The following is a 27,804-nucleotide window of genomic DNA, read 5'->3' on the forward strand; positions in this document are numbered from 1 at the left end:
TGTATGGAATTTTAAAAATTGCATTCTTATTTTGGAACATAAAACCATGAGAGACTACGGTCATAAATATCTATACATTCAAAGTAACCTTCAAAGACAAGCTTCATGGCAGGTCCAGTGGAAGAGATCCGGGGGCCACGGGAACTAAACGTTACCCCAGGGTCACATCACATTAGTCTAAAGACAGCCCAGCCTGGGTCAGTCCCCTCCCCTGGGGACACTCAGGGTATGGAGAACCCGTATTTGAGTCCCCTTTTTGGGAACCCCCAAAAGCCGTAGGCAGAGTCATGAGCCAAGCTACTGAACAGCTCCTCGAAGTGCTGATGGAAAGAGAGAGAAATCCGGGGAGCCCTCTGAGACTGGAGAGGCAGAATGAACCATCTAGAATGTCCAGCGCAATTGGGGTTTTAGATAAAGAACGAATCATTTTTTAGTACGTCAGTCCCCATTACTGGACGGAGCACACTTAAACTCAAAGTCTTTGTTACTTATCTGAAATACAAATTTTCCCCCGGGGCAGTCTGCATCTCCATCTGTTAAATCTGGGACTGCCTGGAACTCCTCCCCTTCCGCTCCTGGGGAAAGAACACGAGAGACTGTCTCGACAGTTGGCACTCAGCCGTGCCCGTGTCCCTGGGTGAGGTGGCGGGGTGCACCACCTTGACTGCCCTCCCCAGCCAGCCTCAGGGTGCCCCTGGAGCCAGGCCACGACGGGACAGGTCAAAGAGGGGCCATCCTGGGGCACCCTACTGAGTCACACTCAGGCCTGACTGTGCCTTGGATCAAGAAGCTCCTTTTTTCAGAAGAAAACCAACTTCTTGAGAACTGGCCCTCCAGCCCTGAGAAAACTAGGAGGGCAATCCCTCAAGTGGCTTCCCATTGTCCCCACCACCGTCCCCCTCTTTGTTTCTGCCTTATTCTTGATTTTTTTTTTTTTCCTGATCACAAAGAAGCACACAGAGGCTCCTGGGTGGCTCAGTTGGTTAAGCGTCTGCCTTGGACTCGGGTCATGATCTCAGGGTCCTGGGATCGAGCCCCGCATCGGGGGACTCCCTGCTCAGCGGGGAGCCTGCTTCCCCCTCTCCCTCTGCCCCTCCTCCCTGCTTGGGCATTCTCTCTCTCTCTCTCTCAAATAAACAAATAAAATTAAAAAAAAAAAAATAAAGACGCACACATCCAGAGTGAAAATTCAAATACCACAGAAATGTCTAAGTTAGAAAGTCCCACCAGAGATAACTACCAGTTTGATGTGTCTTATTCCAGATTTTTCTCTTGCAAAAGACTGTGTAATTTCCATAGATAGGATCGTATTTTACAGACTGTTTGGAAGCTTACCCCTATATCCCATGATGTCAGGGATTTCTTTCCAGGCGGGTCTGTGCTTCTAATTCATTGGTTTAATTCAGCCCTGTTCTTTATCCGCATGGTGTTTGGTCTTTGGGAGCTCTGAGCCCCTGTGGGTGTTCGATGAATGGCAAATGCACGCGAACACAGCACCCAAATATTGGTATGCGACGTTGGGTGCTGTAGCCTCGCTGAGGGTAATGTGACCCCTCCCCCTGGGCATGGCAGGGGAGCAGGGGTGTAGGGGGAGGATCCCTGAAATGAGTCCCGGAGGGTTAAGGACGTGAGGCTAGCTTTCTTATTGCTGGAATGCGGAGACCCACCTGCGGGGAGCCTCGGTCAGAGGGGTCCTGGGTCACTGCCTCCATTGGGAGACCCATCCCTGGGCTCCCCCTCAGGCAGGGGGCCTAGCTCTGAGCATCCCCAGTCAAGATCACCTGACTCCAGCAGCCGCCGAACCCCTGGGCAACGCCAAGAGCCTCCTGACCTCAAACGGGTTGGGCGACATTCACTTCCCTTCGCTGTCCTCCCGACCAGCTCAGTCATTAGGAAATGCGGCTGTCGCGGTGACAGCAGCAGGAAGACGTGCTGTCTGCCCAGCACCCGTGGGCGGTTCAGACCTGCTCCGCGGAGGACGCCGCGGCCAGGTGGATGCTTCTCTCCTTGGTCCCAGCCAAAGTGAGTCTGGGGGCCTGGCTTGGGGCGGGGAAGGAGCGGGATCCCACCAGCGTTTGGCTGAAACCAGAGTGGCACAGGGTGTGTGTGTGTGTGTGTGTGTGTGTGTGTGTGGTGTCTAGGGGAGGAGTCACAACCGAAGCTATGGGGCCTTGCTTGGGGACCCCGGGGGGGGCGCCCAGCCGCCGGGGGGCCCCTCCGCCCGGGGGGGCTCTCGGCCGGGGGGGGGGGGGGGCGGAGGGGAAGGAGGTGGGAACTGCCTGGACCGCGGATACCCCCTAACCAGTCCTCACAGTGGGCTACTGTTCTTGGGGGGGCATGCTGAGGGCTTCATGAGGTCAGCCCCCACCTTGAGCCAGCCTGGTCATCCCCCTGCCTCCCAGGTGGCTGTAGTCACAACCCTGTTTAGTGTCACTTTGAAGAGGGACCCGACCAGGGTGAAGCAAGTTTCACGTAGTCCTTTTTTTATATACATGTATAAACCCCTTCACAAGGCAAGCTGTACAAATTTAACATATCTAGTTGGATTCTGGAGCTCCTGTAAGGTATTTTTCTCCATGGATGCTTGTTGAATCGGTGTCTCCACACAGGTATGGGGGCTGGGATCTCCTATTCCGCTCCCAGTGACACAAGGTCTGGACCGCCCTCCATGGAGACACATCCAAACCCTCACCAGAGGCAGCAGTCCCTGGCTCCCTAGGTCTCCCCTGTCCCAGCCGTGCGGCTTTGAACAAGTTACTTAAGCCCCGAGCCTCAGTTCCCTCATCTGTAAAATGGGAATAATATCTACCTCCCGGAGTTGTTGTCAGGGTTTTATGAGGAAGGATGCCAACCACATAATTAGTGTTCAATAAATGGTTGCTGTTATAATCATTTATTATTAGCTCGACTCTGGTCCCACCTCAGCTAGGAAGGCTTTCCAGGCCTCCTCTCCCAGTTTCCCAAGGCGCCAGTGGGGGTGTACCTTTCAGCACATAATGTCCACTTTGTCACTGAGCTAGAGTGAGCCCTAGCCCGAGCACGTTCCTTGCATTTCTCCTGCTGCCCTCACACCAGCACCCCAGACAGAGGCTGGCCCATGAGAAGATCTCAAGGATCAAGGACGAAATGGAATCAAGAGAAAGAGAGGAACGCGAGGAGGGAGAGGGCAGGGAAAGCCCAAGAAAGGGAGGCGAGAGAGGGAGGTGAGTGGAAGGTGCGGGAGGGTGACACTGTCCAGGCATGAGTGACATGTTGCTCCCAAAGCACAGGAGGAAGAAAGGTTTGCCCAGGGAGGCCACCAGGAGGGACCTGGGATGTCTTCTGCATGCCTGGATCCCTTTTACTTTTCTTCCACCTCCAGAATTAGAGGCTCTGCTCCCCCTTCCCCTGCTCATCCCAAGGAGGGTAGTGTTCCCTGACTCAACTAAAGAGCTACCCACAACTCTTCTAATATTCTCTACATCACCTATGAAATCTCCTCTCTCCCTCTCTCTCTCTGCTGTCTCCCACTCTGTCACCTTCCCAGTTGACCTCAATCAAGCCTCTCTGGATCTGGTGGGTCTGCTCCCCTATAAAACTAGATTTAACTAAATGACCTCCAAAGTCCTTCCTTCCCCTAGCATTCTGTTAACTATCTGCTTTAATTCTCTTGTCTACCTTGATACCTATTTTTCAATTACCCAAAAGACTTCAGCTACTAACCACCATTCCTCCTTTAAAAAAAAAAAATGTCTTTTTCAAAAACAGTTGCACATGTCCACTAGGCTTTAAAGCTGCTTGTCTCCAATGTCAAAGCTTAGTAGCTAGTACACAGCAGGAGCTCAATAACTATCTGTTGAATAATTGAATGGATGGATGGATGGATGGGTGGATGGACGGATGGACGGATGGACAGGTGATAGATGGATGGGTGGATGGATGGATGGGTGGATGGATGGATGGATGGGTGGAATTGCCATATGCCTGTGGGACACTGAAATGCAGGGGGACATGTTAGCCATGGGCTTAAGAGAATCATGGTCTCCTTGAGAAAATCCCCATTTAGCTGAGACACCTGCCTGTGTGTTATGAAACAGAAATGACAGAAACCTTGGAATCACCATCTTAATTGTTATCTATTGCCCATCGCTTACCTAATCTCTCCTTGGAACTCTTGCCCAGTCTGCCGCAGGAGCCACAGATCTTCATCATCTTGTACAGTTATTCTAATACGAGGGGAGCTGCCCTCTGTCGGGGTGTGTGTGTGTGTTTAGTTATCTACATAATAAGGAACAACTGGGAAGGAGAGGGAGGGAGAGGAGGGTGAATGCTAGGAGGGGAGAGGCTTCGGCTGGTCTTAACAGTGATACCTACCATTTGTCGAGCATGTACCGTGTGCCAGACTCTTCCTTCATTAAATTAAATTAAATTAGCTCATTTAATAGCCTGAACACCTCCAGGGCCCCCTGATGGCTCAGTCAGTTAAGCACCCACCTTTGGCTCAGGTTGTGATCTCAGGGTATTGGGATGGAGCCCCGTGTCGGGCTCCCTACTCCGTGGGGAGCCTGCTTCTCCCTCTCCCTCTCTGTCTGCCCCTCCCCCTGCTCATGCTAACTGTTTCTCTCAAATAAATAACAAAATCTTTTTTAAAATACCCTGAACAGGGGTGCCTGGGTGGCTCAGTGGGTTAAGCTGCTGCCTTCAGCTCAGGTCGTGATCTCAGGGTCCTGAGATCAAGTCCCACATCGGGCTCTCTGCTCGGCGGGGAGCCTGCTTCCCTATCTCTCTCTCTCTGCCAGCCTCTCTACCTACCTGTGATCTCTCTCTGTCAAATAAATAAATAAAATCTTTAAAAAAATAAAATAAAATAAAATACCCTGAACAACTCTGAGAGGAAAATGATATTATTAACCCCACCCGTAAGGTGGGAAACAGGCTCAGGTTAAATAATTTGCCTGAGGTTATACAGACGATAACAGGTGTATCTAGGATTTGAACTCATTTCCAAAGTCTGAACCCTTGAAACCCTCAGCCCCAGCCTGGAGGGCCACACTGAACACCCAGAGACCAAAGCTTGAAAAGCTCTTGGTGTTGCCTCCAGGGTCCCAGGTCCGCTATCCCCACCTTTCCATATTTTTGCTCCTTATTCTTTATGGGACATTTTCAACTTGGCAAAATGCATTGAGAACCAAGCCAAGAGAAGAGAGAGATTCCAGGAAATTTATGATTTGAGAAGCTGTGGTCTTTTCTAGTAACTGGCCCTGTTCCCATCAGGTCATCTCTTGGGTCTGGAGGCTGGCCCAGATTTCTGTTCGTGCTCAGGGGTCTTTTGTCTACCTCCTTGATGGAAGAGAATATCAGTGACAGGTGATCACTGCTCCTTCTAAAGAGGCTGATCTAGAGGAGTTGAGGCCACACAGTTGTGATAAAGGGGACTTTTAAGATTTTATTTATTTGAGAGAGAGAGAGAGCACAAGCAGGAGAAGCAGCAGGAAGAGGGAGACGGAGAAGCAGACTCCCCGCTGAGCAGGGAGCCCAATGCGGGACTCGATCTCAGGACCCTGGGATCATGAACTGAGCCAAAAGCAGGCGCTTAACAACTGAGCCACCCAGGCACCCTGATACGGGGGACTTTTCAGGGAGGACACTTGGACCTCCCAAGCAGGTGTCTGCCTTCAAAGTCAACTCCTTGGGAAACTGTTGGACTTAATCCAACAATTCTGCCCTTGCTGAGAAAATCTTTGGGGTCACTCGTTTGCTCCCCGATCATGTTTAACACTCACCTGGTAACTTTCTCACCAGGCTTGGCTCCAAGTGACCTGGGCCATTTCCAGCACACCAGACATCTCCTCGAAGGATGAAAATCTGCCTTTACCAAGGTTAATCAGCCTTGGGCACCCAGTAAGAATCTGAAGAATGAGCCAGCTGGGGCAGGTGGAGGTCCGAGCCCACAGCTCTCGGCCGTGACTGAACAGAGGGCCAGCAGGCATTTGGATGTGTAAGTTCTGAGCTTTGTTTTCAAAGAAGTCATTGCTTTATGGCCACGCTTAGCACAGAGGAATGTGATCCACGGCTGGATACCATCCAATGGACCAGCCAGTCCCTGAGTCAGGATTGGGGGGAGGTAGATAGAGGAGGAGCGGAGAATCTCCTGGAAAATGACTACTCCAGGGCACCTGTGTGGCTCAGTGGGTTAAGTGACTGCCTCCAGCTCAGGTCATGATTCTGGAGTTCCAGGATCGAGTCCTGCATCAGGCTCCCAGCTCAGCAGGGAGTCTGCTTCTCCCTCCGACCCTCCCCTTCTTGTGCTCTCTCTCTCTCTCTCTCTCAAAACAAACAGACTCACACTGGAGACCAGGCTGAGTCTGGGGGAACATCTGCTTCGCTGCCTGCTTCCCAGGGTGGGGTGGGTGGGGACACCTGGGTCCTCCCGCCTTCACTTCGGGCATCAAAGCAGGAAGAGGCGAGGTGGTGACCTCACCCAGAGGTCCCTGTCACGGCTGAGGGGAGGGTATCCGGCAGGCTACACCGGCAGCACATTCCATGCGCCTTGATCTAGAGTCTCAGAGGGGCTGGGGTTTCTCCTTATCGGTCTCCCAACCCCCCTTCCAGAAGCACCCCCTCATCTCCTCCCAAGGGGCCTGGGCCCAGGGGCCCCCGTCTTGGTGTAAGTCAGGGAGGCCCCCCGGAGGAGATGCAGGGAGGCAGGAGATGGGAGGTGCGGGAGGCCCTGGGAAGGAGAGAGCGGCCTGGCCACGGCTCACCGCCCTTCCCTCCCACAGCGGAAGGGCCTTCGCAGCGTGGCCATGTCCGAAGGGGAGAGCAAGGACAGCTCCGGCAGCGAGTGCCCCGTGTGCTACGAGAAGTTCCGCGACCTGGAGGGCGCCAGCCGCACGCTGAGCTGCGGCCACGTGTTCTGCCACGACTGCCTTGTCAAGTACCTGCTCTCCACGCGCGTGGACGGCCAAGTGCAGAGAACCATCGTCTGCCCGATCTGTCGCTATGTCACCTTCCTCAGCAAGAAGAGCTCCCGCTGGCCCTCCATGCTGGACCGCAGCTCGCAGACCCTGGCCGTGCCCGTGGGCCCGCCCGACACCCTGGGCCACACAAACCCTCTGGCTGCCACCCAGCAGGTGTGGAGGCCGGCCCCAAGCCAGGGCGCCCCGCTGCCCTTGGACCTGCCACCGGGCCTGGCCCGGGAGCCGCAGATCTTCGTCATCAGCCGTCATGGGATGCCCCTGGGGGAGCAGGACAGCGTACTGCCACGGCGCAGCCTGGCTGAGCTGTCCGAGGCCTCCCCGGCCCCCAGCTCCGGCCGGGCCTTCTGCTGCCGCTCGCGGGCCCTGCTGCTCATCACCCTTGTCGCCGTGGTGGCCGTGGTGGCCGCCATCCTGCCCTGGGTGCTGTTGGTAAGGAAGCAGGCCTGAGCGCCGCCCTGGGCCGAACTGGGGTACGGGGCGGCGCCTGGGAGGGGTGAGGCCCCTGGGGAAGGGCGGCCTGGATGGCGTCCTAACCCTCCACTCCACATGCCGGCTCCCGTCAGGTCAGGGAGGCTGGGGTTTGACGATCCCTGCGGTGGAGCTGAGCTCGGGGCCCAAACGCCAACTCTACGCTCCAGACGAGGGTAGAAAATGGGGTGCCCTCCCCCCCACAGAAGCAACAGCTGTGCCCCTGCCCTAGAGGGGCTGGTATCTTCTACAGATACTCTCCCTTCCTCCAGGCAGGAACTGAGCAAGGTGGGAAGCTGGGTGGTCCCCTCCTTCCTGTGGGGTCGCCAGCCCCAAGGCGCTGTCCCGATCTCCTGGGTGATCTGCCTGAAGCCAAGTGGGGCTGTGTTGTGACTGGAGGGGGGCCCAACAGCAGGACTCATCCAGGTCAGAATTCCCACCCAGGCCTCTCTAGCTGCCTCTCCGGAACCAATAAAAGGGGCGGCTCAGGGGCCAAAAGCCCCTTGCCCGTGACCTCAGCAACCATCCACGACCCTCACCGTTAGGCCAGCACGTGTCTTCCCACCCCAAGTTACCAGCCTGGAAGGTCTTCACTGGGGGAGAAGCTGATCTCAGAGGCTGTGGTCCAGGATCTCTGAGGGACATAATGGAAAAGGGTCATCCTGGGGAACAGGGGGCTGAGGCTAGCAAAGTGGCCCACAGAGCCAGAGGTCTCCCCCAGCCTCAAGGAATGGTTGAGAATGAGTCCTGGGTTCTCAAGGATGCACCAGCAGTCAGGGCATCAGGGGGGAGCCTGATGGCCGAGACTTGAGTCAGTGGAGAACTATGTGGGCACAATTAAGCCCTGGGGGCTCCCACTTCCCTCCCAGCCCAGGTCCTCCTCCTCCTCATGACCCAACCACTCATTAGAGGTCACACCAGTTGGGCCAGTTTCCCCGGGGCGGGGCGGATTCCCAGCTGGGCTGGGCGAGGAGGGTGGGGAGGGAAACAGCTGCACTTGACAGGGACGCCACTGTCACCACACAGGCTGAACCCCAGGTCCTGCCGACCCCGCCCTGGACGGTGCTGGGGCTAGGCGAGGAGGGCCGCTCGAAGAGCCTCGGATTGGGTCTTACCTGGGGGGGCGAGTCACTTGCCAACAGCTGTTTTCTGTTCGCAAAGGCCCATAATCTTTATTTGGGGATTAAAAAAACAACTAAAACGTCCAACTCCTCTCTCAGCTAGGTGGTTTCTCACCACCTCCCCGGGGGGGGGCCTTGCCTCTTAGCTGTTTCCCAAACCCCCGTAGTGGTGCGCATTTGGGGACCCCTGGGGGAGGGGATATTTGGGACCCAGAGAGGGCTGATTTAAAACACTTAACTTCTGGACTTCTTTATGCTCTTTTCAAGACCAGAGAAGACCATCGGTGCTATTGGGGGGGGGGGGGGATGAATACAGGTGGATTCGTGGAAAACATATTTATTACAGGACTAAAATGTTACACTTACAAAGGACTAAAAATGTTACACTTACAAAGACTCGAATGAGTCCTGCAGCGTTTCCATATTGTCGGGTGGTGAACTGTAGACGGTACTTCTTTTATTTTCAAAGGATGCCAAGCAGCTATTTTTTAAATAAAGCTATCTATTTTCTCAAAGCTTCCAGAGACATTGCCAAAGCATGTGGGAAGCCCTGAGCTCTGACATTCTGGATAATTCACATTCGATGGGAGAGACAGCTCCCAAAGACACAGGCAAATGGGTCTTAAACATTTCGTCAGTCACACTTGTGAAAGAAATGCAAATTAAAACTTCTGCGGGTATACCATTTTTCACCTCTTTTCACCTCAAACGCTGAAAGATTCAAAACCCACTCTGGTGCCAAAGCTAAGGGAAAGTAGGGGAAGTGGTGGGGATGTATGCGAGGAAAACCCCACAAAGGGAAATTTGACATTAACAATCAAAACTTCCACTTTGATCCAGCAAGTCCTGTCCTAAAAAGGTATCATCTAGATAGACGTGCATATATCCCCATAGAACGTCTCCAAGAGACAATGGCCAATGGGATAAATGTGGTGTGGAACATTGTGGAAGAGAGGGGGAATAAAAATTCACGTTCTTATGTGCTTATGTATGCATTAAGAAATTGGGTAGAGCACGCAAAAAATTAATAACAGTGATTAACCGGGTAAGGGGACGAGAAACTGATGGGACAGAACGGGGATGATTTTCCCTTTCCCTTTGAAATTTTTTTAAAAAATTCATTTGAGGGGCGCCTGGGTGGCTCAGTGGGTTAAGGCCTCTGCCTTCGGCTCGGGTCATGATCCCGGGGTCCTGGGATCGAGCCCCACGTGGGGCTCTCTGCTCAGCAGGGAGCCTGCTTCCCCCTCTCTCTCTGCCTGCCTCTCTGCCTACTTGTGATCTGTCAAATAAATAAATAAAATCTTTAAAAAAAAATTCATTTGAGAGACAGTGTGGGAGAGCACTAGACGGGGGAGGGTCAGAGGGAGAGGGAGAAGCAGACTTCCCACTGAGAAGGGAGCCCAACTTTAAACCTGATCCTAGCACCCCGGGATCATGACCTGAGCAGAAGGCAGACCCTTAACCCATCAAGTCACCGAGGCACCCCATCCCCTTGATACTTTTTGAAACAAGCAAACGTCCTATTTATTCAAGAATTAAACTGAAGGGGGCTCCTGGTTGACTCAGTCAGTTAAACGTCTGCCTTTGGCTCAGGTCATGATCTCGGGGTCCTGGGATCAAGCCCCACATCAGGCTCTCTGTTCAGCAGGGAGCCTGCTTCTCCCTCTCACTCTCCCTCTGTGCTCACTCTCTCTCAAAAATAAATAAATAAAATCTTTAAAAAATTAACCTGAAAAATGCTATTAGATGCTAAAAAGAGATCTTCAGTGAACACACCTGTTGCCCTGTGAGGTTCTGGCCCCGAGAACATTCGGGAGCCGCCCACCTACCCATCGTACTGAGAGTGTCAGCTCTTGGCTCGGTGGGGCTGGTTTGTCTGGTTAGTAGTGTGACATCGTCTGCTGAACAGGCACACCAGGAAGGAAGGTAGAAAGCTTAATACTTGACTCAGGGTTTCTCAGTTCCTCTGGACTTCTCTTTGAGCCGGATCATTTAATGTGATTGTTTTGGTTTTTCTCTACCCTTCCTTTCCTTCATCAGGTAAAAGCTTTTACTTTGAACAACCCCCCTGACATCATGATACTGCAGGAAGATACCGTTCATCAAGAGACAGACAAACAGGGGCGCCTGGGTGGCTCAGTAGGTTAAAGCCTCTGCCTTCGGCTCAGGTCATGATCTCAGGGTCCTGGGATCAGGCCCTGCACCGGGCTCTCTGCTCAGCGGGGAGCCTGCTTCCTCCTCTCTCTGCCCGCCTCTCTGCCTACTTGAGATCTCTGTCTGTCAAATAAATAAATAAAATTTTAAAAAGAGAGACAGACAGACAGAAGCCTGGGATTAAACATGAACTGTTGCTCCTCTCTTCTGCCCCTTGTCCAAGGGCATGGCACTTATGCACACTTATTGCTACCTCACAATAACCTTTTCTTTTTTAAATTGATTTATTTATTTGTCAGAGAGAGAAAGAGAGAGAGAGCACAAGCAGGAGGAGCGGCAGGCAGAGGGAGATGGGAGTCCCCCATTTGGAACTTGATCCCAGGACCCTGGGATCATGAGCTGAGCCAAAGGCAGACACCCCACCCACTGAGCCACCCAGGCGTCCCGCTGTGGCACAGCACACCAGGGTCCCACCCTCACTTTCCCGCATCCTCCTTTCACCTGGTACGGAATGATTCTCAACACAAACTCTTTGTAGATCCAACAGGTGGTGCTGGTACAGACCTCTGGGCCTTGGCTTGGGTGGATCTCTGCCTACAGAACTCCTCCCTAGCTTTCCAGAAGCAGTTCAAGGCTCACGGGTGAAGAGCTCCCCACGCCCCACCGCTGTCAGAGTTGACCCATCCCGCCGTCTTCCCAGTGACACTTTGCTCTCCCTATTTGTCCAGGGGGCTATTTCTCCCTTCTAGACACTGTGCTCCTTCAGGGGGAGGCTGGATCTTCCTGATCTCTGGATCTCGGTGCCTGGCCTACGATTTGGTAACGAGTAAGAGTTGGAGAGATATATCAAGAACACCTGCACGAAGGCGAGCAAGCAGGAAAGAAGGAAGAAACAAATGGGATGGTTTCGGGGCCAGGGACAAAGTTGAGTCCGAGGGACTTAGGTTGTGGGACAGCTGGTTTGTCTTAGGGCTTCACAAAGACCAGCCTTGAGACAACCCCGAGGAGTCCAGTTAAAAAGACGTGTTTCAAATCATGTAGGAGGCACGGAAGGAAGAGAGAGGGAGCAGCCCGGCTAGGTGGCCCAAGGGTCGCTCAGGGCGGAGATGAGACATTTTATGCCGGTAAAAACTCCACGAGGCTACTCATACTTTGCACCTGTGCGTACGAGCTGTACCCTGGCAATCTTCACACCATGTAAAGTGGTTGTGCTCTCCAAATGGTGGCCTGGAGGTTTAATTTCAATGACTCAGTGTTGCATGGGGGAGGGAGCTCAGGAGTCCTCCGGAGGGAAGGGTGACAACAGAGAATGATGGGCAGATTGAGGGAACAGAGCAGGCCTTTGTGGGAAGAGAGGAAGAGGATAGGGGAGACCTAGAAGAGGGGCTTAGCCGGAGCCTGGCTGGCTCGGTCGGAAGAACCCTTGACTCTTAATCTCGGGGTTGTGAGTTTGAGCCCCACGTGGGATGCGGAGATTACTTGAACAAAACTTAAAGAAAAAAAAAAAGGCAAGAAAGAAAGAAAAGAGGGGGTTGGGGGAACTAATAAGAACAAGAGAGAGGATAAGTCTGCGAGGACCAGAAAGGAAGACAAGGTTAGGAAGGCAGGGGCAAGCAGCGGCTCCTGGAACTTCTAGCAACCCAAGCAAATTCAGTTCAGCCCAGAGCCCCACGGGCTTCTCCCTGAAGGTTCTTCCCTCCAGCCGCAAGGACCTGGCTCCTGGAGACACTAAGTCAAGCTGTTTCCCATCTCCAAGCCCTCCCTCCAGCGATTCCCACTGCCTCATGGAGCTAATTTTAACATTCTTCCAAACTCAGCCAAGGGTGATCTCACCCCAGAAGTGTTCCCTGACCCCAAAGCTCTCTGCTATTCCTGCCACACAGAAGCACCAAGGGCGGGACGCCTGGGGGGCCCGGTCGGTTTAGTGGCTACCACTTGGTTTCAGCTCAGGTCGTGATCTCAGGATGATGATGAGATCCCGCCGAGCAATGGGCTCAGCATGGAGCCTGCATAAGATTCTCTCTCTGCCTCAGTCTTATGAATTACAACGACGTGCGTGTCTTTGCCTCCAGGATCCCGCATCACTCCGTCCAGGATCCCGCATCACTCCGTCAAGGACAAGGCATTATTTATCCGACAGAAACGGATCCCCCACCAGGTGCGCGGCCAGGCAAGCCGCGGGAGCTCACCGCCCTCCCGCACTCCCCGCCCTGCCCCGCAGCCTGCCCCCGCGTCCGTTTGCGGGCGACCCCGGCCCGCGCCCCCGCTTCCATCAGACCCCGGACCGCAAGGCAGCGGGCAGTAACGATCGGAAAGGGACGCAGCTCTCTGCTTGCAAAGGCCTCCCTCCGAGTGTGGTCTCGGATCCGGACCCGGGGCATCACTCGCGAGCTCGTTAGGCACGCAGGTGCAGACCTCCTGGCGCGGGGCGGGGACGAGCTCGGGTCCCTGCCCCCGCAAGGCTGGCGGCCGCTGCGGGGCGGGGCGGTGGAGCGCTTCCAAAGACCCGCGCACGCGCGGAACCGGTGTGACGGGCGGACGCAGGCCCAGCGCCACCTGGCGGCCGCTAGTAAAACCTGCCCTTTCCCGGCGAAGGAGGCGCCGGCTTCTTCACCACGCACCGGAACAGCCACACCCTGAGCAGCCCCCGCCACCACCCGCCCAGGAACGACCCTTTCCGGAGCACCCACCTGCAGAACCCAGACTTCCCAAGGGATGCACCAGGTCCTGGAGAAGGCGGTTTTGCCGTTTCCTGCAGTTCCCCTCCAAGCCGCCGGGGTGCACTAGTCATCAGTTTCTTTCCCAGTTTCCTCCTCCCGTTCAAACCCCGCGCCTCTCTCGCGCCAAGAGATGATCGGTCTCGCGAGATCTCTCGGCAACTTACAGAACCGGAAGTAACGTGTGGATCTCTTCCCTTCTGCGGCCATCGCCGAGGCTCCTGTGGGTGAGTTTTGGCCGTGCAAGCGCGAGAAAATCCACGGCCATCCGTTGGCGGGCGCGATGTCTTTTGACCCCGGGGGTCCGATACTCTCCCGGCGGATGAATAGCACCCAGGGAAAGGGGCCGGGATGGCCTCCATCTGTATTCCCGCAAGCCTGAGGGCCGCCGAGCTTGGGAATGGCGGAGGAGAGGGAGGTTTGGGAACCCCGCATATCGGCTCCTGGAGGGGAAGCGTTCTCTGGGGATGGAGACAAGTCTACTAAGTGTAGTTCCTTAGAGATGGTCTGGAAATAGTTACCTGGTAAAGCCAGGGAACTTGGCAGGCCGCGCTCGCCCAGGGGAAGGCTTTTTGGACCCGAGATGCGCAGTCCTGCCCAGGCTTGGGGACGGAGGAGCCGATGGGTTTTGTGGGGAGCTAAACGCGCTCGTGCCCGGGTCTGTAGTGGGTGGACGGTGGTCGGTCTCTGCAGAGTGTGCTGTTAAGGGAGTGAGTTGTGGGGCTCCGTTGCCTTCACGCATTAGGGGTGCGAGTCCCGTCTTGACTACCCGGTGATGCAGGAGTTGGAGGGTGTGAGCTGAAGCAGGTGTGTTACTGATGGGGAATTACTATCGTTATTATTTTAGACTTTATTAGCACACGCAGAGGGAGAAGCAGACTCCCCGCTGAGCAGGGAGCGGTCCGCGGGCCTCCATCCCAGGACCCTGGGATATGACCTGAGCCGAAGGCGGATGCCTAAGGGACGGAGACCCCGGGCTCTCGGGAATTCTTTATCCCATCAACAAATACAGAAAATCCCGCGGTAGACTAGGATCGTTCCCGGGGCTTTCTGACCTGCCCGGCTGGCAGTGGTACCGTTACCGGTGTGGAAAGTGGACTCGACCGTGGTCCCTTAAGGGCTGACGCGGCTTCTGACTTTCCTCTTCAGCCGAGATGAAGTTCAATCCCTTCGTGACTTCCGACCGGAGCAAGAACCGGAAGCGGCACTTCAATGCGCCGTCCCACATTCGCAGGAAGATCATGTCCTCCCCTCTTTCCAAGGAGCTGAGGCAGAAGTACAACGTGCGGTCCATGCCCATCCGGAAGGATGACGAAGTGCAGGTCTGGAGCGCGCGGGGGTCTCGGCGGAGCCCGCACGCCGGGCCCGGGAGAGGGATTGCGCTCGGGCCGCGATGCGCCTGAGACGCGGTTCCCGGAGCAGGAGGGCAGGAGGGAGCCGTAAAGTCCAACGGGAAACCGTGTCAGTCGTCCCAAGCACCAGAATCTGGGCCAGGTAACCGGAAGAAGGGAAGTGGTTCCGAACCAACGCACTACTTTGTGAGGCGCTTTTTCTCGGTGCGGTTGGTCAGCAGAGATGCGTCTGAGGACCAGTTCGGGCTCTGTCCGAGTTAAAGCCCAGATAGGGGAGCCCTCCCTGGACCGTAGTTTTACGTGGTGGTTTTATGTTTGCCGGTGGACACCTTGTGAGGTCGATTCAAGTGAAAATTTCTGTGTTTTCTTAGCTGTAACCTGCAGCTGGGGATGACAGGATCGAGGCCCGGCTCTAGAGCAGCGTGTGCCTGTCGCCAGTATTGATGGGGTTAGCGGGAGTTTAGGTAAAAGGCCAGTCTCCAGATGGCCATGTGGGTTGACACCCCCCGTTGGTTGCCACTGTACTAGTGCGGGATTTGTCGGTGCTTTCAGGACGTGGTCTTGGCTTTCAAGATTTTTTTTTAAAGATCTTATTTATTTATTTATTTGATGGACAGAGATCGCAAGTAGGCAGAGAGGGGGAAGCAGGTTCCCTGCTCAGCGGAGAGCCCAATACGGGCCTCCATCCAGGACGCCAGGATCATGACCCAAGCCAAAAGCAGAGGCCTTAACCCACTGGGCCACTCAGGCACCCCTCAAGGTCTCTTAATGTGAGAAAATCTGCAGCTGGAAAGAAACATCTGTGCAGAAGCACTTTGGGTTGCTTCTAGAGTGACTGAGCATCACTGGGACTCGGGGGTGGGAAACTGGACTTTGGGAAAGAATTGGTTCCCACACATCCTTGCTGCTGCCTGCCCTGACACTGGGTTGGACACGTTAATGGGTTGTAAATTTAGTCTTGTGGCCTCTTGCCTCCTTCGATGTGGAGTAAAGTTCCTTGTTGTCCACCTGCTACTAAAGCCAAAGTGGGGTCGTGTTTTAACCTTTCACCAAGCTCGCGGCTGCTTGTGGACCACCAGTTGATGGATGTGCTGTCCATCACTGGATTTATATGGGGACATGGTTTATTTGCAGCTTCAAGCCAGAGAGAATTTTTGGCACATTTCCGCTAGCCGTCCTGTCTTTGAAAATTGAAAGGTCTCACAGATCTGGTCGAGTCAGTGACGTTTACATGATCTGTAGCTTTCCTAGATCCCAAGGTTGATTTTTTTTTTTTTTTTTTAAGATTTTGTTTATTTATTTGACAGAGTTCACAAGTAGGCAGAGAGGCAGGTCAGGGGGCAGGAGGAGCAGGGAGCTGAGCCGAGAGCCTGATGTGGGGCTCGATCCCAGGACCCTGAGATCATGACCTGAGCCAAAGGCAGAGGCTTAACCAACTGAACCACCCAGATGGCGCCCAAAGGTTAATCTTAATATTTCTGTTATTTTTGAACATAACATTTAGGTTGTGCGAGGACACTACAAAGGTCAGCAGATTGGCAAGGTCGTCCAGGTCTACAGGAAGAAATACGTCATCTACATTGAACGAGTGCAGCGAGAGAAGGCGAATGGCACAACCGTCCATGTGGGCATTCACCCTAGCAAGGTAGGTGTTTCTGAGAGTGCCCGACAGAAGAGAAGGAATTTACAGGAGGTGTTGGCAACTGTGGTTGCTTGTTCGCAGGGCCCTCCCAGAGAACTAGAATCCTTGATTTTAGAGGTTCTAGAAACCAGTCTTAAAAGCCAACACAGTATTTGAATGGAGTTCTAGAAATCAGGCTGAAATTTTTTATAAGATCAAGGCATCTTGACCGGTCATGATGTATATTTAATGTATCTTCTCCTCAAACGCTATGGTGAACAAATCTTAAAATCTAGGAAATAGGGAAATTTTTCTATTAAATGGAGCTGATGCCCTGTTCATTCTCAGTATTAAAGCTGAGTAAGCAAGGGCACCTGGGGGATTCAGTCAGTTAAGTGTCCAACTTTTTGGTTTTGGCTCAGGTTGTGACCTCAGTGTTCTGGGATTGAGGCCCTCAAGTGGGGCTCTCCACTCAGCGTAGAGCTTGCTTGAGATTCCCTGTCCCTGTGCCCCTCCCACTAATGCACTGTCTCACTCCTGCTCGCTCTCTCCCCACTCCCTCTAAAATAAATAAATAAATCTTAAAAAGTAAGTAACGCCAGGTAAACAGGATGTCAGTTCTACAACCCTGTAAAGTATTAAGCCATTTACAAATGGGGGAAAAAAACGAAGCCCACAAACTAAGATCTCCTGGATAGTGGTAGTATCTGAGCCAGCATAGAAAATCTGGTCCGTTTCCCATGCCGGTACCTGTCCGGAACTTGGATGTGAATTCTCGGATATTGTAATTTCTCGCTTCTGGTTTTTAAAAGATCTTATGATGCTGCCATAAATCTGTTTCCAAACTACAGGAAAGTTGGAAGGATTGGTGTGGCAATACTCCTGCATCTCTTTCACTTGGAATTCACTATTAGTGTTTTCCTGTGTTTTCTTTGCCTCTCTTCACTACCCCTAGTGGATTACCAGCGTGGTGATGCTTCCCTCTAATTCCTTTAGTATGTGTCTCTTGAGAGCAAGGACTTTGCTGTTCTCTGGCCTTCACCAGTCCTGTGTCTGTCCCACCAGTAGATCGGCTACTATCCAGGTCACCAGCCCAGTGATAGCTTCTTGGTCTTTTCCAGGTAGCACAGTGTAGGATGTAAGTTTCCTTCACTGTGGCTCGGTGATTGTCTTCATCTCTTTATTTCAATCTAAGGACTTCAGACCTCTAAAGGCAGAGGACTCTGGCCTGGACCTCAATACCCAGTTGGCTGTTTTGCATTTTAGCTTGAATTTCTGATGGGTAACATCAAACCTAATGTGTTCAGACTTATGATTCTGTCCACGGTTTGCCACCAACACAGCAGCTTTGTCCTCCCAGTTGCTCATTTTAGTAGTGGGAGTAACAAAGTTGTAGTCTTTCAGCAAGATTAGTGATTATGATGCAATATTGTGTATATATCACTACTGCTGATCATATCTGTAGGACTTAAAAGTCTGTAAGTTGCCTTTTTTTTTTTTAAGATTATTTATTTATTTGGCACACAAAGTGAGATCACAAGTAGGCAGAGAGGGAGGCGGGGGAAGCAGGCTCCCCACTGAGCAGAGAACCCAATGCCTTGCTCGATCCCAGGACCCTGAGATCACAACCTGCGCCGAAGGCAGAGGCTTTACCCACTGAGCCACCCAGGTGTCCCAGTTTGTAAGTTTATACCTTAACATGTGTCCTGTCTGCCATCCCTGGCTGACCATTTTAATCTTGTCACAAGTTTGACTTTTTACAATAGTACCTATCCCTGCCATCATACAGTATTGGTCTCTCTGATGTCTCTCACCATAATGTGCTCAAGGTTTCAGGTGTCTGAGTGTAGCCTAACTGTAGGGCCTTATTTGATCACCCTATAGGATTTAGCCCCTGCTCACCAGCAGTCCTTAGTCTCCCCCATATTGCCTGTTTTTCTGTATACCAGAGTCTGACATGTATCCACGTCTTTTGTTTTCTCACTCCCCATACCAAAGTACAGGCTCTGTGATGGCAGAGATTTCTTTTTGGTGGTTTTGCTGTGTTCCCAAACCTGGTTCAGTGCTCTTTGCCCCTGTTCCTCGCCTTCCTTCATAAGACCTAAATTTACCATCACCTGGAGACCTTTAACTATTAGATTTGTCTCAAGAATCTAGACTCTGGTTTTGTGAAACTACATTTATACTCCAACTTGATTCTGAAGTTACGGTAAAAACAACAATGTGTATGACTTGATTAGCTTTTGTGAAGCTGGTAACTCTAGAAGTGTTTTGTTGCTCTGCAGGTGGTTATCACTAGACTAAAACTGGACAAAGACCGCAAAAAGATCCTGGAACGGAAAGCCAAATCTCGCCAAGTAGGAAAGGAAAAGGGCAAATACAAGGAAGAAACAATTGAGAAGATGCAGGAGTAGTCTTCTTTGTGACTTGAAATAAAAACTGTTAAAATGAAGAGCCTTTGCTTTCTGTGTGGAGCTTGGGGATAACACCCCCCCTGCCAGCCGGTGGGTTTTCCGGGAAGTCGGGTGGCATTTGCTACTGGAGGCAGGTTCCCCATCCTGGGCCTGGACTGTGCTAAAGAAAAATACTATCTAGGTAGAGGGGGTTTTCCCATTTGAGCACCAACTCTTTAGTCACCGAGAGTAATGAGATTCGGCTAACATAGTGGGGGTGTCTCCCTTATTAGAGCAGGCGGTAATTGGGGGGGGGGCATCATGGCTCACTGAGGAAAGCTCAGATAAAGAGACCTGTGGGCTACGGCCGAACCTGCTATCTCCCTGCTGCTGGGCGACGACTATGCAGGTGTGCTTGTGGCCTGCTGCATGTAAGTGACACTGCCCACGTGCTGGGGCTTGAGTACAAGTGAGGAGCCACTGCCCCCAGCTGTGCTCATCCTTTACCGTAATCTCGCGGGCGCTGGTGCCAGTCGCGCCAAAACCTCAGCGCAAATGCTTACGTTGCAGTTCGAAGTAAACGTTCCTCTGAAACGTGGGTTCCCGGGGCTCCGTGAAGAGGCGCCCGCAAGGGACAGCCCTCGCGCCTCCGGCCTCGCTCCTTTCCCATGAAGCTTCTAGATGCAGAATGAGGGATGCAGCTCACTTCCCTCACTTCCAGACCGCGAGGGACGGGGTCAGCGGCTCGCTCTGCCAAGGTCACGCGTGGGCCGGCCGCAGGTACCCCCAGCCCCAGGGACCGCGGAACGACAGGCGGTGAAAACCCCTAGCGGGACCCCGTCCCTCCGGGAAGTTAAAAAGATGCCCGGTGGGGGCGGGGCTTCCGGCTAGCGCGGAGCAGCTTCCGGTGCGGGCGGCGGGGGAGGGGAGGACGGCCCCCCGACGCCGCAACCCCCAGCCCATCCCCCTCAGCCCAGGCCTCCGGCCTGGGTTTGGCGGCCGTTGATCCTCCCCGCGTCTCCCGGCCTCGCTCATTTGTTCATCCCCGAACTCGCGGTCCTCGCAGGAGTCGGGGGCAGCGATCGGTGGGCGGGGCGGAGGGGGCCAAGCCGGGAGGGAGTACAGGGAGGAAGGCCACGCACGCAGGGGAGGTGGCGCCCGCAGTGGGTCTCCAGGAGCGGGCGGGACGTCTGTCGGGGGATGCGGGGAGGCTCTGCTAAGTGCTTCACCTGCGTTATCCCCGCGTCTGCATCAGGAAACCAGTACGTCCCCTTGTTGTGGCTGAGGGAGCTGAAGCCCAGTAACTCCGCCCCGGGCAGGGACACACCCCTCAGCCCTCCCCTTGCCGGCCTCGCCCTTGCACCTGCACGGGAAGCGTCCGCCTATGGTCCTCTGAGCATCTTTTGTCTCGCCGGATCCTTGGCCGTCTGAGGCAATACCCCCCGGTAGAGGGATCAGCACCTACCTGCGAGGTTGTGTACGCCCGAACCAGTCGACGACGAACACAAGATCAAGTGCTCCAGAGACCGGGCTGTCCAGAGGACGGAGAGGTGGCAATCGGCTGGAGTCGCTGGACCCATCAGGAAGGCGGCTGAGTTCACAAGACCAACGAAAGGGCCTTCCAGGTCTGGGACGCCGAAGCAAAGACTCACAGGTGGGTGAGGACGGGAGATGGCTCCAGCTTTCCCTAACCAAGGTCATGTATCCGTAGTTACCCCGCCGTCACAGACCGCGTCAGGAAGCTCGACACGGTTCTTTCCTGCTGCTGTGGAACAGGTGCTGAAAACTGAGACGACTGCAGGGAGGGGCAGATAAGTTGGACACGTTTGTAGAGCGCTTAGAGACGCTGGGAAGCAGGAGAGTGCGGGCTCTTCTAACCCGACCTGCGGCCAGTTGTTGCCAGGCAGCCAAGTTCCCAGGATGGCCAGATCATCCCCTTTTCCAAGAAGGGCAGCCAAGATTCCTCTATGAAATCCCATCTGTACCTATAGATAAATCGTTCTCATTTCTCAAAAAACAAACACTGATGGGCTAACCAAAATAGGCCCTTTAGCAAACTGTAGCGTTTCCTAGCATATTGTGAGGACCGTATCTCAGATTAAAGGCTGAAATTTTGAATCTTTTTGCTATAAATTACTTCCAGCCTGTCTTCATTCTTTTATAGGATGAATTTGAAGCTTTTGCTTCTCTTGCAGTCCCCTGAAGGGCCTCAAATAGCAGCCAGGGCAGCCACTCAATTAGAGCTGCTGGTTTCAGGGACGAGTCTGGAAAGTGCTTTCCTGGATCCTGCTGAATATCTCGTGGTCTCTTCTGAGGACCTTTGGCTGTGGGATGATAACATATTCCTTTTAAACGTGATTAAATGATTAAATGTGACTGGTAGGGGCGCCTGGGTGGCTCACTCCATTAAGCATCTGCCTTCAGCTCTGGTTATGATCCCAGGGTCCTGGGATAGAGCCCCACGTCGGGTTCCCTGCTCAGTGGGAAGCCTGCTTCTCCCTCTGCAGCTCCCCCTGCTGTGCTCTCCCTGTCAAATAAATAAATTCTTATAAATAAATAAGTGTGACTAGTAGATGAAACAAACTGGTTTATGTACTGCAGAACTTCTCAGAGACTTTATTTTTAAAAAAAGATTTATTTGAGAGACAGTGGGCACTTGTGAGCAGGGAGAGGGGCAAACGTAAAGAATCTCAAACAGACTCTGCTGCGGAGACCCACGTGATGGACCCTGAGATCACCACCTGAGTTCAAAACCAAGAGTCAGATGCTTCATCAGCTGAGCCACCCAAGTACCCCCTCTGAGCCTTTAAAATGTCCATTTACACTGAGGATCTTGAGCTCACACTTAAACAGCATTTGCAAACATTCTATTTCTTCAACACTGAAATGGATGTTTTCCACATATATTAATCTAGATCTGTTCATTTAACGTAGGTCCTCTGTTTTTTCCCCCTCAAAAAAAAGTCATCAGAAAGTCAGCGGTTTTACAGTCAGCAGAGTCTTAGAATCAGGAATGTTCTGTGGTCAGCCAGTGATGCTGAACACGAGAGTTTGAAGCCTTTTTAGTGGAGAATCTTCCAGACCTCAGCTTAACTAAGACTGTCGCTCAGAGCTTTGAAGCCTTTTCAACTTTCTCTGCTTTCCAGGGTTCTGCCCTGCCTCTCGGCTCTCCCTCCGATGGTGGCATCCCATGGATTTTGTTTTCCCCCCTATTGCCATTACTCCTGTTTTCATCACGTGAACTCTTCCCCTGGCCTCATCGCCATCCTACAACCCGGAGTGGTTCTAAGGAGTCTCAGTTGACTCTCAAGTTCTCTCCCTGAGGAATTCTCCCATCTTGGTGGGGTGTACCAACCGGAGTACCTCTTTTTGGCATAACGAGCCCCTGACAGACCTCTCTGCACAGAGTTGGAGTTTTTCCATTTCTGGAAACAGACAGACCCTGCCGCCTCTAGTCAGAGCCATCAAGCCCGTACTGGAAGGGGTCTCCAGTCTTGGAATGCCCAAGTTCATTTGGACTTTCTGCTTTGTTCTGGAAATATGTGGGCCTCAGTTCAGGCAGAATCAAAACTAGTCTAAGCCTGCAGACCTCCCAGGAGGGCAGAACTTGTTTCCTCACCCACAATGCTGGACTCCTCTGGTTGGATAGGAGACCATTTATTACTTCTTCTGCCTTCCTTGTAACAGTCACATGATCACACTCCGAGTCACTGATGCTGGCGTGCCTTCATTCCTGGTACCCTCTACTGTCTCCCCCAGTCCTGCTGCAGCCACTCCTTAGCCCAGGCCCCGAGAATGGTCCCTGTGGCACCAGCTGGTGTCATTTCAAGCGGTAGCAACATCTGAGGATATGCCATATATGGCCAGTGTTTGAGAGCCTCTGGGAAGGCCTGCTGCATGGACACGATGCTGGACGGTTATGAGAACGTGGTCCCTCAGGGTAAGGACTCAGTCTTCACTCACTACTCCTGTGTGCCGTCACCAGGGGAAAATGTCATTCAAAAATTTCCCAGCACTTTCTCCTTCATTCTCCTAAAATGCAGACAGACTCTTCGGCCCCAAGAAATCGATTACATTGATTGTGGGAAAGCTAAAAAAGCCCCTTCCTGGGGCTCCTGGGTGGCTCAGTGGGCTAAAGCCTCTGCCTTAGGCTCAGGTCATGATCCCAGGGTCCTGGGATCGAGCCCCGCATTGGGGTCTCTGCTTGGCAGGGAGCCCGCCTCCTCCTCTCTCTCTGCCTGCCTCTCTGCCTACTTGTGATCTCTGTCAAATAAATAAATAAAATCTTTAAAAAAAAAAAAAAAAAGCCCCTTCCTGGTGCTAACTTCAGGTTCAAGTTTGCGGTTATCATGGTGCCTTCCAGCAACATTCTCCCATTTATTTATATTATTTTAAAAGTTACTGAGGGAGAGTGTCCGTCTACTGCCTGAAGCATTTCCATGTATCCTCTCTCCTACTCATGTAATAAATAAAGACCAGTTAACTAGGTTTCACTTTATGAGCGAATAGTTTCATTCACTCTGTTTGCCTAAAGTCTAAAATTACTACATATTTCTATATATATCTTAGTAACTTTATTCCTCTGTGATCTTCCTTTTCTGTGGTGGTCTTCAAAAATCAGATGAAGAATGAGGAACTGGCAGGGAAAGTCTCCCAGAGGGAATATCGGGGATTTTAACTCTGTTTTTTCTCTCCCTGTCTTAGGCTCCTTCTTACAGTTGTCCACGATGCCCCAGAAACCTGGAAACGACCCTCCTCATGTGTCCACTACAAGTGACACGGAAACGGAGATACATCACATGAGAGAAAAGTTTCTTGCAAGTGTGACCAAGTTAGTTGAAAGCAAAAGTTACAACAGTAAGGTATTTTCCAAAGAAAAGTACTTTCAAACGATAAAGGAAGTCAAAGAAGCTAAGGAAAAGGGGAAGAAGTCCTCGCGTGACTACCGCCGTGCGGCAAAATACGACGTGATCTCTGTGCAAGGCACAGAGAAACTGATCGAGGCGACGCACGGAGAACGCGACCGAATTCGGTATTACGTGCATAAGGAAGAGTTGTTTGACATTCTCCATGATACACATCTCAACATTGGACACGGCGGGCGGACACGCATGCTCAAGGAGCTACAAGGAAAGTACGGGAATGTCACCAAAGAAGTCATTGTCTTGTACCTGACGCTCTGTAAACAGTGCTACCAGAAGAACCCGGTACCCAAGAGAGGTCTTGCCCCCAAGCCCATGCCTTCGAAGGACACTGACTCCAGGTGCCAAGTTGAGGTCCTGGACATGCAGTCAAATGCTGACGGTGAGTTCAAGTTTATCTTGTATTACCAGGACCACTTAACCAAGTTTATTATTTTACGGCCATTGAAAGCAAAGCGGGCCCATGAGGTGGTCATTGTCCTCTTGGACATCTTCACGATTCTTGGTACACCTCGCGTGTTAGACTCTGGCAGTGGTGTGGAGTTCACAAACCAGGTTGTGCATGAGCTCAGTAAGGTATGGCCAGACCTAAAGGTTGCCTGTGGTAAACAGCGCCCTGGCCAGGGCCCAGGCTCCCTGGAGCAAGTCAGCCACGATGTCAAGAACATGGTAAGGGCCTGGATGCAGAGTAACCGCTCACGTTGCTGGGCCGAAGGCCTGAGATTCATACAGATGGCGAGGAATCAGATGTTTGACGTGTCCCTGCAGCGAAGTCCATATGAGGCAATGTTTGGTTTTAAGGCCAAACTCGGGCTGTACTCTTCGCACTTACCCCGGGAAACTGTGGCCATCTTACAAACAGAGGAGGAGCTGGAAATTGCTGAAGAACAACTAGAGAGTAGCCTTTGGAGGGGGCAGGAAGAAAGGACTGAGGTTGCAGCAGACAGATCTGATGTGGACGAGGATCTCGATCCCACAGCTCCAGAAGCAGCAGAGCCCAGCACCTCACAGGGGGCCCCACGTCTCTTTTGCTGGTGACCAGGCACCTGCCGAGTGGGCGCCATATGGCCCTTGGGGAACTACCACCAAATTCCCTGGGGAAAGGAGCTCGAAGGGTAGACCTTCCCATCAGTCAAATTGTCCATGGAAGTCCTTGCTTGAAGGGGCAAACCTGGTGAGGTCTGTGACCTGGGGCCACCATGACAAAGGACCGCAGTCTTGGCAGCCTAGAACAGCAGGAATTTACTCTCTCGTCCTTCTGGGGCCAGAAGTTCAGAATCGGGGTGTCGGCAGAGTCTGCCTCTCCTGGAGGCCCTGAAGGAGAATCCATTCTGTGCCTCTGGCCTTTCTCTGATGGCTGCTTGCAATCCTTGGCTTGTACAAGGCCAGTCTCTGCCCCATCTTCCTGTGAGTCTCCATATGTGTTCTCCTTTTCCTTCTCTTAGAAGGACCCATTGGATACCAAATCCATGTCATTGGGTTTAAGGCCCACCCCATTTGAGGGTGATCTCATCTCGAGAGCCTCCCCTAAATTATATTTACAAAGACACTTTCCCCAAATGTGGTCAGAGTCTCAGGTACTGGGGGTTTGGCCCTGGGCATAACTTTCTGGGGGACAGAGTTCTACCAACTACCGAGTGTGTTTGCCTGCAGGATGTGAACTGATGGGGTCTTACCAGTGAAGCTGGTGGGGGTGCCCTCCCTATTTCTAGTATGCATTCCTTCTGCCAAATCCTGCTCTTCAGACAATATCCGAAAAGACAGGGCACAGAGGAAAAGATGGAGATGAAGGACAAGTCAAGAGAGAAGATGTTGACCCAGCACACCCTGGGGAGTGGCCACCTCAGCACCTGCTCTCTATTTCCTGCTTCAAGAAATACCATAGGTGCCGTCCCACCTCTCAGAACAGCATGTGCAGGGAACGGTGTGACCTGCCTGGAGCGTACTTTAAAAGTTGGCCAGAATTAAGACATGGCTAGGGTTTCAGTCTGAGTCTGCCAGTTGTCTCTGCCTTAAGAATAGCAAAGCATGTCTTTCTGGAACGGGTTAGTACATTCCAGGAAGTGACCAGTCGCCAGGGACTCTGGAGCAAAGGGCAAACATGGGCCAGATGTCCCTGCTCTGGCCAGAGGAGACTAGAGCAAGGGCCAGTCTGAGTCATGGTTCAGGGTAAGGAGAGCTGACCTGGACAAGGAGAAGGACAGTGCCTTGGATCTGGGTCCTGCTGTGTTCCTATGGCCGAGACAAAAGCCTAGCCCACTGGAGATGTTCTGGGAGGATCTGTCGTGGGAACGAATAGTTCTGCAGAGGTGACCACGGGAAGAAGAGGGATCTGGTCTTTATTCCCCCGTGCACTCTTCCTGCGTATCCTGGAGCCATTCAAGCCCATTCTGATCACTCCCTGAGCCAGTTCCCTCCTCTGTAAGGGGCAGTACCTACCCCTACTCACAGAAGGGGCAACACTGCCAGCCTCACAGGGTGTTGTGAGAACTGGAGAGAAAATGTGGGAAGGGCTTTGTCTAAACGCTGAGTTAGTTGTCCTTGCTACCAGTGGAGCCCATCCCCCACATGAAAGCTGGAGGCCTCTGCCCTTCCTCTGCTGGTTAAACAGTGGTACCGGGAGGCTACATGATTATTATTAGAAAGGAGGTGACAGCACCTTCCAGCTTGTTCCGGGGGAGGGGGGGATCCTGTTCCATCCTTGGCAGGGACCTCACTCTGCACTGCTCCTTTGTCACTCACCCTGGCAGGGTCTGGGAGGCCCAGCTCCACTCATGTTACCAACGCTCTTGCTGACCTACTGCCTCGTGGTTGCCAGGCAAACCAGGAACCGCATTGTGGACCCAGGCAGGGGAGAGGTGAGATGAGGCACAGCGTCCCCGCCTGTCCCAGGGAGGGGCTGCAGAGAACCCAGGTCTCCCGAGCTGCTGCATCTCCACTCTTCCTTCCCCTTTTCCTTCTTAATGCTGGTGGTGGGAGAAGAGTTAGAGGTGTACACTGAGACCTGCTATGGCCTTACTCTGCGTTTCAGCATCTGGAACAGAAGCTTCCAGGGTCCCACCAGCTGCTTGCAGCGTGCAAATGTAGTTCGTGTGTGAAACTGAAAACTATCACCACCATCACTCTAGAAAACCAGGTTTCACATACATCTCTGGAAAAGTTGGAAGATCTAGCCACACCAGGCCTGCATCTTTGCATCACAGCGGAGTGGAGCTCGGTGGCAGCCCCCAGGGGGCAGTCTGCGCATGCGTCCTCCAGTCCTCCAGGTGGCCACTGTCAGGCCCCCGCAGAATATGGCCAGGTGCATTTCTGTGGCCATTGCTGGAGAAAGGCACATGAAGTCAGAATATGAACCAAGGCCAGAAACCGACCTCTGTTTGCTTTAAGAATTTTTTTATAAAAGTGGCATTACAGGGGCGCCTGGGTGACTCAGTGGGTTGAAGCCTCTGCCTTCGGCTCAGGTCATGATCCCAGGTCCTGGGATAGAGCCCCACATCTGGCTCTCGGCTCAGCAGGGAGCCTGCTTCCCCTTTTCTCTCTGCCTGCTTCTCTGACTACTTGTGATCTCTGTCTGACAAATAAATAAATAAATCTTAAAAGAAAAAAAGAAAGTGGCATTCCACATCAGTGAGAGGGGTGGCATTACTCCGTTAATTGTTTAAGGAGGGAACACATGAAGTCTGATTCCAAAACAGGAAAATAAACTACAAAAGTGTTGGGGGAAATGCGGGACTGTCGTGATCGTGGAATGGAGAAAACCTTCCTAAGCACTACAGGAAATTCAAAAGCTGTAAAAGAAAAAGCTAATACACTTGCTCTTCATAAAAATCTCAAACATCTATGGAAAATCCTCGTTTAAAAAGTGAACAATGGGCGCCTGGGTGGCTCATTGGTTTAAGCCGCTGCCTTCGGCTCAGGTCATGATCTCAGGGTCCTGGGATCGAGTCCTGCATCGGGCTCTCTGCTCAGCAGGGAGCCTGCTTCCTCCTCTCTCTCTCTGCCTGCCTCTCTGCCTACTTGTGATCTTTCTCTGTCAAATAAATAATAAATAAAATCTTTAAAAAAAAAAAGTGAACAAAGGTAAGTGACATTGGGAG

General features: G+C 52.6%; 3 protein-coding genes across 3 annotated transcripts; all 3 read left to right on the forward strand.

The window, feature by feature from the left end:
- Positions 1 to 6,785: 6,785 nt before the first annotated feature.
- RNF222 (ring finger protein 222) lies at positions 6,786 to 7,406 on the forward strand. The gene has a single exon (XM_059379041.1). It carries the CDS (start codon positions 6,786 to 6,788, stop codon positions 7,404 to 7,406), a length of 621 nt encoding a protein of 206 aa, XP_059235024.1.
- A 6,130-nt stretch (positions 7,407 to 13,536) lies between these two features.
- RPL26 (ribosomal protein L26) lies at positions 13,537 to 18,844 on the forward strand. The gene is made up of 4 exons (XM_059379022.1): positions 13,537 to 13,646; positions 14,569 to 14,741; positions 16,276 to 16,416; positions 18,678 to 18,844. The coding sequence occupies exons 2-4, from the start codon at positions 14,574 to 14,576 to the stop codon at positions 18,804 to 18,806; spliced, it is 438 nt and encodes a 145-aa protein (XP_059235005.1). The 5' UTR covers positions 13,537 to 13,646; positions 14,569 to 14,573; the 3' UTR covers positions 18,807 to 18,844.
- A 3,632-nt stretch (positions 18,845 to 22,476) lies between these two features.
- Positions 22,477 to 27,804, forward strand: KRBA2 (KRAB-A domain containing 2). Its single transcript, XM_059378592.1, is given in 5 exon segments — positions 22,477 to 22,538; positions 22,540 to 22,577; positions 22,580 to 22,642; positions 22,645 to 22,725; positions 23,490 to 27,804. Coding segments are annotated over 5 exon segments (1,500 nt in total). The 3' UTR covers positions 24,746 to 27,804.

Source organism: Mustela nigripes, chromosome 16 (genome assembly GCF_022355385.1).
Source record: "Mustela nigripes isolate SB6536 chromosome 16, MUSNIG.SB6536, whole genome shotgun sequence".
NCBI classification, from domain to species: domain Eukaryota; kingdom Metazoa; phylum Chordata; class Mammalia; order Carnivora; family Mustelidae; genus Mustela; species Mustela nigripes.